The 12,500-nt window shown below is 35.2% G+C and overlaps 2 protein-coding genes across 2 annotated transcripts in view; both read right to left on the minus strand.

Annotated features, from left to right (window-relative positions):
* LOC124418923 overlaps positions 1-10,647 on the minus strand; it is a 16,499-nt gene extending 5,852 nt beyond the window's left edge. Inside the window, exon 1 of the mRNA XM_046946871.1 lies at positions 9,873-10,647. Coding sequence (XP_046802827.1) covers positions 9,873-10,443 — 571 coding nt within the window. The 5' untranslated portion in view covers positions 10,444-10,647. The remainder of the gene's footprint in view (positions 1-9,872) is intronic.
* LOC124419959 overlaps positions 10,593-12,500 on the minus strand; it is a 2,289-nt gene continuing 381 nt past the window's right edge. Inside the window, exon 1 of the mRNA XM_046951240.1 lies at positions 10,593-12,500. This exon is cut by the window's right edge and continues 381 nt beyond it. Coding sequence (XP_046807196.1) covers positions 10,593-12,500 — 1,908 coding nt within the window.

The raw sequence follows: 12,500 nt of genomic DNA on the forward strand, positions 1-12,500 counted from the left end.
GGTGTAGTAGATTCGACTCGATTGAAAAAATGGTTGGAAGTAAAGGACTCGGTAAAAAACAAATTATCTGAAAATGAAGGCAACACGAGCGAATACGAAGACTATGAGTTTCTAGAGGAAGAATTTTTACAAGACTTAACGCAATCGAGGTCGATTGCCTAGTCAGGTTGGCCGAGATTGTAATGATCTGTAATATGGCAACTCTACAAACTCATTAAGACTTTGTCAAATGGAATGCAACCTTGCCTTTTTGCATTTCCGTTTTAAGAATGATTATTGTAAGACATTCTAATCAGAAAGTAACATAAATAAATAAAAAAAACAAATAAGCATCCTTTACAATAGTATTATTTCTTTGTATGAGAGCAATACTTGTACCAAATTTTATGTGGATATGGAAGTTATTAACAAAAAACCTATTTTCCGAGAATTTGTACTTTTGTATGGGAGGTATATTAAATTGTGACCGATTCTAGCAGTTTTTAGCTTTGATCGGGTTCTTATGTGGAAACGAATGTGTGTTGATTTTCATGGAATTCTCTTGCATAGTTTCCGAAAAAATTACATCAAAATGTGTAAAAAATTATTTTTTTATAGGTGGTTTTAAATGTTGATTCATAACTTTTTCCGATGTGAACCGAGTTTGCTCATTTTTCAATACCAAACAACTTAGAAGGAACATTTTGGGTAAATTTGGTTAAATTCTATTGCTTCGTTTTTTCGTGAGCGTGTTTCACACAGACAGACGGACATAGCTAAATTGACTCAGAATTTGATAAGGACCCAGAATATATATAATTTGTTGGGTCTTAAATGAATATTTCTTGGCGTTACACACGAAAGTGTTTATATGTGAGAATAACACAATGCCAGCACCCAGCCAACAATTAATATCCAAATTGCAACCAAAACGTTACAACTTAATGCATAAAACAATCTAATTTGATATAATCTGAGTGAATGAAAAGTGACCCCGTTCAGAATAACCTGTTCCGCCTGTTTAATACTTACTTGATGAGTCTATTTCGTTTCAGTAGTAGTTAATTTCCAGTTTTGCCATAACAATACAGAAACTGGAAATTATAATAATTTTACACTCTTTTATGTTATAAAAGCGACTTTATAATAATTTTTTTTATTTCTCCTTTTTATATTGGGTTTGTGCTGATGTTTGTAACGCACAATAATATACCCACCTTAAAGTATACCAATCGGCTCAGAAGTATTTTCTGAGTCTATTTACATTGGTACATTATCTTCTATTGTCCCAGGGATGAAGCCTATTGAAAATGGTTAAGATCGGTCCATTATTTCACCTAGCGCCCATACATCTGAACCCCTAATCGGGCTTGTAAACCTTATAATCAAACTACAGGTCGCAATTTTAGAGATAATTCAATGAAAGTTGGCACATGATCTTTTATGACACCGTAGACTAAGCCTATTGAAAATGGTTAATATCGGTCCATTATTTTACCCAGCCACCATACAACTTAACCCCCGAATAGAGCTTTTAAACATTTTAATCAAACTGCAGGTCCCAACTTTGGAGATAATTGAATGAAATTTGGCTATTGAAAATCGTTATTATCGGCCCATTATTTCACCTAGGCCCCATCATTATTATGAAAACTAAATCGTATACAGGTGTAGGGTATTATATGGTCGACCTCGCCCGACTATAACTTCTTACTTGTTTTCATTTAAAATGTGTTTATTTTTCTGAATTTTAAGTTCAAATAAAAATTTTCAGAACAATAGTGGTTCTAAAGACATAGGAAGAGGAAGGGTTTAGAGACCAAGCGCATCAGTTACACCGTGGCGAAGCTATTTTGAATGATACAGTCGATAAAATAGAATTCATAGTAAAGTTTGACCACAAAAGTACTTATGGTCATTCTGGCAAACAGACCGCAATATAATTTAAAAATTAAAATACGGAGTCTACAATGTACCAACTTTTTTATAGTGTTTGTTTAAATGAGGAATTAACCAACACATGCCCGACCGTTATTCGTTCATTAAAAAAAATTACTTCCATTGTAGTAATAATCTTGTAAGAGAAAAAAAATATTATTTCTCTTTCAATATTATTAAAAAAACCTTAAAATCTAAAAATTGCATTTCTACAATCTAAAGTTAAATTTTATGAATTTTTAAATGTTTCAGATATTTGTCTGAAGCACTACGAACACAATCGATTTCTTGGATAGTGAATGGTCAGTCTCAAAACATGTCTGAATAATACTTTAGACCTCTTAATGGTGTGACAAAAATTTTCAAATTGCTGTGGACATCATTTGATTTTTATCCAACATACGTATACTTCCCACATAAGTATATTTTCAATCGTTGGATGTTATATCATTAAAGTATTTAGTATTTTTTATATACAACTTCTACTTATTTCGTTACCTCCACGACTGTTATTAACGGTTTTACACGAACTCATGTAATATGATCATTTAACATTTTGTGTAGAAGAGTACGGATGGGATCGTCTAAATGCAATGAAACCATCACACATTGAAAGAGAATACGGATGGAAAATTTGACAGTCGTATGGCTCTTTTAATTTTTTGAAATGATTAAAAAACAATCAGTGATGTTAATGTTTTAAAAAATGTTTTTAAAAAACAGTGATGTTAATGTTTTAAAAATTATTACCTCGGAAATTATAGAGCCCTTCTACAGACATATAATGCCGTAATAACTTTTGAATATCTGGATAAAATATTTAAACCCCAAGACAACTTCCTGTCGAGAATAACACCTAGGAATTTTTCATTATCCGACAGCGTGAGAACCCCGCCATTTAGACGAGGAAGGGAGAATTGAGGAATTTTGTATATGCTAAATAATAATACAAGTTCCGTCTTTCCCGAATCAATGTTGAGGCAACAGTTTACGCTCCATGAGCTTATTAACTTCAACGCTTCTTCCACGCAACACTTTTTTGAATGTATGTAAGTAATATATACGCGTTTTCAATAATTCAATACATCTTTATTCAACGAATAACAATTGAAAAAGGAACGCAATAACTATTATTTGCATTCAGTGTTGCCATATTAATATAATGCCAACAACGGTGCATATCAATCTCCAACGCTTTTTATCTTGAAAGAAATAAAGTACATTAAAAATTAATTCAAAAAAATTCAATTAGAAAAATAAATGAATAAAATAGTACATAAGTTATGCTGACCCATAATCTAGAAGATATGTTGGCCTATTGCGTAGTCTTGCAGATCTTGAGGTGCAGCATGACTAGTAGTTTATTGAATTTCCTGGGATTCTAAATTTGACTGATTTTGAAGATTTGGAGATTCCAATATATACTTGTTATAATCATGAGCCTGTTGATTTTTTAGTAGATTAGTAAAATCAGTATTGCTTCCATCAATGCTTGGGACAAAGTGTACTTTACGTTTGTGGAACATTGTAATTTTTAGTTGTTCTCTGTGGCGTTTGAGCGTATAGCAATCATCCAGTTTCACTAAATAATGTAAGTATCCACACTTCCTGATTACGTTGCCCATTTTCCATTTCAAAATGTAGAACTTGCACTCTTTCTCCCACGCTTGTTTGACGAACGCATGGAATAGGCTTCAGAGAAAAAATTTTCTTTGTAGGTTTTAAAGCATCAAATTTAATTCGAATTCGTCTTTTAAAATAGAGTTCAACTGTACTCTTTCCACAGTTCAGAGGTGTAGCTCGATATCTTTAAAGAATTTCGTTAACCTTTTTCTGAATTGAAGCCGGATCGGATGACAATGCTTTAAATTTACGCTTCAGTGTTTGAACATTTAGCTCTGCTAATCCATTTGTACTTGGATGTCCTGGAGCAATTAGTTCTTGGAAAATACCATTCTGCTTACAATATGATTATTCGCTGGTGAAGATTGTCGGATACAATAATTGAAGGGTAATAAAAATTTCAGATAACAAACTTATAGTGTTTTGCGTTGTAGTTGCATCACGTATGACTCTAAATTCTCTCCATTTTGCGTCGACAACAATTAGAAAATTGTGATTATTAACAGGACCTGCGTCCTGTTAATTAAAGAACGATTTTTTGACTGACTTCTACGGCGACTTGAGATATCGGCTCGAATTTTGTTGATGTCACTACAGTTGGTCTGCCTTGTATTAATTTCACGGCTATCTATCTTTGATGCTTCGAGGAAAAGTGCTCTTTGTATAATCTTCTCGAATTCTTCTTCCTCGGTTTGAAGTAATTGCTCTTGAATTGCATTATCCTTAAGGCCACGTATAAATTGTGCTCGTAGAAAAATATTTCAAATATCTGCATAACAATTACATATTGAACTCACATTCAATAATGTCTAGACGTAATAGTGCGACATAATCAGCAATTGTTTAATCTTCACTTGGATATGTTGATAAAAATCTGTGTTGACTCCAAGATTGTATTATGTCGTCATATTCAACATCATTAATTGTCTTGGGAACAATAAGCGAAACTAACAACTTGAAGAGTGTAGAACCAATTAAGTTTACCAACATTTGATGACAAAGAGTTTTATTTGCAAAAACACCTTTCATAGTTAAATAATTTTCGAATCACTGACGGTATAATTTGAAAGTTTCATTTTTCTCGTCAAAGTTCTCAAATGGCGGCAACAGCACTTGTAATGACTGCGTACTCTGATTTTGTTTTCGTAGTTGTGGTTGCAGGTTAGAACTTTGCATTTAATTGTTGTAGCAGGTCGCGTTGAGTCCTTTTGAAGGCTTCTTATAATTGGGCAAATTGAGCAGCTTCCATCTTGAAATTTTCCCATTTAATTCTGGGGAATACCTTCTTCCGTCTTTTATTATTGATGCATTAATATTTATTTTACTCTTTTTTACTCGTCGCCACTTTTCTATTCCTTATTTAAAAGTATGTAAGTAACATAGACGCGGTTTTCAATAATTCAATACATCTTTATTTAACGAACTTAAAGTTAGGAATAAAAATAGAAAAAGGAATGCAATAACTATTATTTGCATTCAGTTTTGCCATATTAATATAAAACCAACAATTTGTCATAACAAACATAGTTTCAAAGTTCGGAAGGGGATAGTACCCCTTCCTGAGGAGTGCCCCGTATGGCTGTTTTGTAGATTGTTGTATCATCCAGTTTGGATACAATTATCCTATGTAATATCAAGTTCCTCACAAAACTCACAGTGAGTTGCTCCACACCCCTTTAGAGAGGCACTGAAAGATGGGTGAGGATTTGACATTATTAAAGGCGCCTTCGATGACAAGAAAGGTGACCAGAGTAAAATTTCCATAACATATGTATTTTTCAATAAACCCAAAGGTGTCTCAACAGACTTACCCTTCATAAGGAGAGTTTGAGAGTAGTACACTTATGGGTCTGAAGTCTTCTGCATTTGTATGTGATGTCTTACCCCCTTTTGGGATAAAAATCACGTTAAACTTGGTCCACTGTGAAGGTATATAAGAATACCTTGCTATAGAACTACAGAATTTTCTTCAGGATCTGCGTTTCGCACTACTTACCTGATTCTTAAATTCATTAATTTTTGACTTATAAAGAGACCATATACCAGTTCTCTTTGTCTCGACATAACTCGCGGGTTTTCGCAATTTCAGGGTGCCACCTAGGGGGCTTACCTTAGCTGCTTAGGGGTCAGAATTTGAAGTTGCCCGACAACTGTATCCTCATCGCTGTAATCAAGCAGGATAATGCAGGCTCTTATATTTCCTGTGCAGTTTGCATATAGAAGTTTATAGCCTCTAACAGATTTGTGATCGTCCATATCAATTTGGACACCTTCACGACCTTTGAAACATGGGTATGTAATTGAGGATTTCCGCTCAAAAGGAGTGCCAGAATCTCCGCCGGGTTGTGTAGCTCAGTTGGGAAGGAGGCAATAGATCTCGGTCTGCGAGGGATTTCACGTACCAGGACCATGTCCAACAAAGCACCTGGCCACACTTCCCCAAGGGATTCAATCGCAACTACGACAGACGCTTGATGGGTTTCGGATAGGAGTGGTCAGATGGGAGTGGTAGTTCTTAGTATCGTGCTCCTCCTATGACCCGTCTGACAAGGGTGACCCCTAAGCCAGCCAGCTTAGGCAGAGCTGACACCGTCAGGTTGGCCCATGGGATTCATTGCACTTAAGCCTACACATCGCGACAAGATGACTACCCTTCGTGAAATGTTATAAAGTTTTAAATTAAAACAACAACACAAAAAAAGAAAGAAAGAACGAACGAGCTCCGAAATATGTTAAGAAAATGTAATAGTTAACCCTCCGTCATGCGCATGTATCTGGCCAGATATTTAACTGCGATTTTAATATATTTCTAATTTGGTTAGGGGTTTGAGTCTCCAGGTACCCTCTACAAATATTGTTAGATATCCTAATATTGTTACTAAAATGGCATATTTTACATATAAATGTACAGAAATACATAGTGTATCTCGCCAGATACATGCGCTACGTACGTGACTATCGGAACATGTACATGACGGAGGGTTAATATTGTTTTCGACATAACCGTTATAAGAAAAACAAGTAAGAATGCTATATTCGGCTGTGCCGAATCTTATATACCCTTCACCATAGTGTATTTTTAAACATATAGTTTTATAAATTTTTAATTTTTTCCCGACTACATTATAATCACACCACAAGCAAAACAAAATGAACAACAACAACGCTAAACGAAATAAAAAACAAAATACACAAGGCAATTAAACTAACAGACATCTCAACATAAATACGGAAAAACAAAAAAAAAACATCGCAATAAAACCAACCTACATCCAAATATACGAACAGAATTCACAAAAAAAAAAACAAAATACACAACTCAATGAAGCCAACGGTATCCAAACATACAAAACAAAATACACAGCTGAATAAAACCAAATACAGCTACACACGCACATGTACATATTTATCTAATTCACAGTATTGTTGTTGCATTTTTAACAAAGCGTGGGAAAAATATGTCTTTTTTTGATGAAATTTTCAGAGGTTGTCTCGGATTTTTGCTCATATCTTCGTTATTTATAGACCGATTTTGCTTATTTTAATAGCGATTTTCTCGAAAGCATATCTAACAGAATTATTGAATTTTCGGATCTCGCCGATATCTGGGGTCCTCTAAAAACTGATTTCAACAGACAGACAAGCTTAATCGACTCCGATATCTATAAGGATCCATAATATATATACTTTATAGGATTGGAAAATTATATTAAAGAAATTACAAACGGAATGACAAACTTACTGTTCGTAAAATTTCTTGTATTGATTTTAGATCTATTAGATTGAAACACAGATAATTGATTTTTAGACTAAGTACAATTAACAATTTATTATGCACTAATGATGCGTAGACTAACTGACTGAGACGACTGCAATAAACTGACTGACTGATTATACAAAAAGAGGATATACAAAATACATAATTAACAAGCGAAGAATAATATGATATTTAGAGATTTAATTTAACACTGGACTACAAAAATTATTTTGAACACTTACATATATACCGTTCTCACGAAGGTGAAGGGTATATATAACACTAAAATGAATTAAAAATTCGTGTTTCGTGTTTTTACTTTTTATAATAATATTATTTTAATTATTAAAAATCGACAAAATAAAAGAAAATCAATTCTGGTTTTTGACACAACACAACAGAGTTGCTTTTTAGCTCTGTTCGACTTAAAGTAACAAGAATTATGTATATAATTTAAATATTTAAGTACAAAATATTTAAAAGTACTAAGCTTGTTTCTATTATTTACAGTTCTGGAGTTATAGCTTCATATGCTTGGCCAAAAATTTGGAATCATTTAATGAAGTTAAGATGAACAAGAGACCTATAAAACCGGAGCGGAGAATTTGTTTACATCTCTGTAGCCAGATGAAAACGGCTAGTAAAAAAACTCTTAAAATCTGTTCAATTAGAGCACACTATGTCCCAAACACAGTGGGCCCGACAAAATTTTAACTGTTATATTTTTAAAGATAAACGAATTTTTGTATTTAATTTATATGTAGGTACCACGCCCCCTAATGCTAGTCCGCCCATTTTTTATCCTCAATTGACACTAAAGTGGGTCCGACAAAATTTGAGTACTCTAACTATTATATTATCTCAAATATACGGATCTCATATTTTCTTAGTATGGGCGTGGCTCCTCGCCCAATTGAAATTTCAAAATAAAAAGTACCCTATTTCCTATTCCAGACATACAGGAATACGCTGTATAAGAAAAACGGTTCAGCTGTTTAGTAGTCTATAACGTTCAATCTTTCGGTTTAGAACAGAAAAAATCAGTTTTAAGCAGAAAAGTACAGTTTTGACCGTTTTCGCACTTTCTCCCAATTTTTACCTGTTTTTGTCCAACTTTCGCAGCGCAATTTTGCTATTACATATATCTGACATTTTAAAAAGCTTAATCAAAAATATTTATCAGTTAAAAAAAACTGTTTTCAAGTACAAATTACTGATTTTTTTACCGGCCTTTCTCCATTTTTTACATGATTTGATCCAATTGTCGCACGGCAACTTTCCTTATACTCATTTCAGATACTTTAAAATGCTGAATTGAAAATATATTCGCCATATTTACCCCTTCTAGTTCAATATGTTCCAAATTTGAAGAAAAGCCTTCCGAGAAGGATCCAAGTTAATCCAACGACACTCCAAAGGAAAAATCGGACTATATCATAGGATCTGAGACAAAGAGGATCAGGTCTCCCGAAAACTGAAAATAACTGAAAATAAACCTAAGACAAAGGGCTCCCCATTTGGATGGCAAAAAGAATGGGGTGTTTAGCATTTGGATCAATAAGAGCATTGCGTAACCGCCCGCCAACACGGAGTAGACCATATGCGTCAATAAATGGCGTAAACTTGCTTAGAGGATGAGAATTTTGCAACTGCTGACCTGCATGAAGAGCCTTGATTTCTGATGAGAAATAAGAATTTTGTGTTAATTTTATCCAAAACCTACGCTCATGCTCTAGCTCTTTTGGACTCAATGGTTGTTTGATAATAGATTTATTGTAATTTTTTGAGAAAACTCGACGGCAAATAGCAGTTATCCTTATCAAACGAGTTAATTTGAAAATTTGTTGATTAGGTCCCAGATTGGCTCTTCTTGATGACGACGCACTATGTTTACAGTTCGATGAGATAATCTTTCCTCTAAATTGATATTGCCCAAATTTATGTCTGCAGATGGCCACGATGATGAATGATTTAAAAGCCATAACGGCCCATGCCACCATAAGGGATGTTCGATAAGCTGCTGAACTGCAATCCCTCGAGATGCACAATCGGCAGGGTTACACTTTCCTGGAATGTGATGCCATTTAGCATGGGGTAAAACATCTTGAATCTTTAAAACACGGTTTGCAACGTAATCTTTCCAACGGGAGGGATGACCTTTAATCCAAGTTAAAGCAACAGAAGAATCTGTCCACAAATGAGTGGAAACATGATTAAGATTTAAAATGGACTTAAAATGAGCTACTCTTTTTGTGAGAATAAGTGCAGCATTGAGCTCTAAACGTGGGATCGTTTGCCTCTTTGTTGGAGCAACTTTTGTTTTCGCTTCAATGAGATGAACAGAAACTGAGTCGAATTCGGTAATAATACGCAAATATATGACAGCTGCCATTGCATGTTCGGAGGCATCCGAGAAACCATGTATTTCAATTCCAAGATTTGTTGGGGAAATTCCAACCCATCGAGGGATTGAAATATTATTGACGTTATTTAAATCGTTGATGAATTTTGACCATCTAGCCGCCAAATCTTCATTAACCATTCATCCCATTTCGATAGCCAAATATCTCTGCATGTATTGTTACTGGAGAAATCCAACCAAGGGGGTCAAAGAAGCGTGATATATTTGACAGTATTGAACGTTTCGTAGGTGTGCTGGAAGATGTGGATGAAAATGGCGATGAAAAAACAAAACAATCTTCTTCTGGTTGCCAGCAGATACCCAGTGTAGAAATATATTGGGTTTCTTGAAGTTGAATCACTTGTTTGATTGCACATCGTTCTGGTGAAATGGTAGAAAGAACGTTAGAATTATTAGCTGTCCATTTTTGCAAATGAAAACCGCCCGCCATGCAGAGTTTATCCAGTTGAATTACTGCACTTTGAGCTTCTTCTATAGAATCTGCTCCACCAAATGTATCATCTACATAAGTGATATTATTCAAAATATCGACAGCTAAAGGATAGATAGAACCTTCATCTGTTGCAAGTTGTTTTAATACTCGATTTGAAAGATAAGGCGCGGGTCCAAGACCATATGTAACTGTAGTGAGATGATAGGGTACCACGCTTGATGATTGAGATGATGTCCAAAGGATTTGTTGGTATGCCCAGTCACGTGAATCCACCATTACTTGTCTAAACATTTTCTCAATATCGGCTGAAAAAACATACCGATATTGACGCCATCTTGTGATCACATCAGAAATCTCTAACTGAAGCTTGGGCCCAGTGTGTAAAATATCGTTTAATGAGAGACCGCTGCTTGTCTTGCATGATCCATTAAATACAACTCTCAGTTTAGTTGTTGTACTAGACTCCCTAAGAACTCCATGATGTGGAAGAAAGTATTCTGTTGTAGAATTGTAGCCTGAGATGATGGAACCATGTGACCCAAAGATTCATATTCCTTAAGAAAATCTGAGTAGAGTTTAAAAAACTGAGGATTAGATTCTGATTTCTGATACAACTTTGCAAGCATTCGTTCTGCTTCTTTACGAGAATCGCCAAGAGTATTAGGTGAACTTTTGAACGGCAATCTGACAATATATCTGCCTGATGAGTCTCTCCGGTAGGTGGCTTGAAAGTGGGCCTCACATTCTTTCTCTTCCGGAGACAAAATAGATGATTTGGTTTTTCCTTCTTCTTGCGTCCAAAAACGTTGTAACAACTCATCGAGGTTATGATCTACACGACATTGGAATACTTGAACTGAATGAGACGATTTTGCATTGGATTCCAGATTATGGACGCCGCCAGATAATATCCACCCGAGAGATGTGAGTTGAGCAACAGGAGTATTTATAGTTCCCTTGATAATTTCCCCTTCCAAAAGATAACCATATAAGTCAGCGCCAATTATAAGATCAATTTTACTAGTGACCATAAAATTTGGATCTGCAAGTTGGATATTCTTAAGATACGTGGTATTGTTAAGCTTAACTGTGCACGATGGTAATTGAGTAGTTAGTTTTGTCAAAACGTATGCAGATACGGTACATTGAAAGCTCGATTCAAAATGTGGATACAGCGTGAAATGTACCAAACCTTTGGTCGCACCAGATTGAAGAGCACCGACGCCAATTAAGTTTAAGTTTCCCTTATGTCTTTTTAGATGAAGTTTCTTAACTAATTCTTCACTGATAAGTGTTACCTCAGAACCTTGATCGAGCAGAGCTCGAGCGTTAGAAAAAACTCCATGAGACGATTTTATGCGTACTAAAGCTGTGGCAAGCAAAATATTGGACGTACAGTTCAATGCTGCGGAAGTGGTATGATTACTGACAGCAGTTGGTAGTGGATTGTTTGTGCTCGTTGTGGGATTTTCAGAACTAGATGATTCAGATTGAAACCGATAACCATGTATTGAGGAATGATGACGACCATTGCAGTATCTGCAGCTTTTTGAACTTTTACACTGAGCAACCCGATGAGGACCAAGACAATTGTAACAAAGATTTTTTGAGGAGAGGACATCATGTTTTTGCTGAAGAGTCTTACCATTATAGATATCACAGCTCGAAATATAATGATTTGAGCTGCAAAGAGAACAAGAATAATTATTTGTTTGTAAAGGTAATTTATTTGGAACCTCAACAGGACGTTTTTGATATGCAGATGTAGATACATGTGTGTGAGCTGCTGATTTTTTGGGAACTTTTGTTAAACCACCCCTAGACTCTACACTTTCTAGGGCTTGAATGCGGCCACTGAGAAAAATTTCCAGTTCAGAAAATGTTGCTGGCTTTTTGGATGAACTACGACATAATTCCCATGCTTCATGTGATGATGCGTCCAAACGTCGCACGACCATGTAGACGATGATGTGATCCCACTGTGCTATTGGTGAACCTAAGGCTTCTAGAGCACCAAGTGATTCTTTGACAGTTGCCAAAAGGTTCTTCAATTCTGAAGAAGACTTTCTTTGAAGACGTGGCAACTCAAAAATGCAATCCAAATGAGAATTAATTAACATCCGCGTATTTTCATATTGCGTGCACAGGATTTTCCAAGCTGGTGCAAAATTCTCCGATGAGACTGGTAGATTTGAAATACATTGTAGTGCTTCACCACTGAGGCTGCTTTTTAGATAATAAAACTTTTCAACGGCTGTTAAGTCACTATTTGAATGAATCATAGATGTAAACAAATCATGAAATGGCCTCCAATCATGATAACTGCCAGAAAACTTGGGTAGTGTAAT

The sequence above is a fragment of the Lucilia cuprina genome, chromosome X (assembly GCF_022045245.1).
Source record: "Lucilia cuprina isolate Lc7/37 chromosome X, ASM2204524v1, whole genome shotgun sequence".
Taxonomy (NCBI): Eukaryota; Metazoa; Arthropoda; class Insecta; order Diptera; family Calliphoridae; genus Lucilia; species Lucilia cuprina.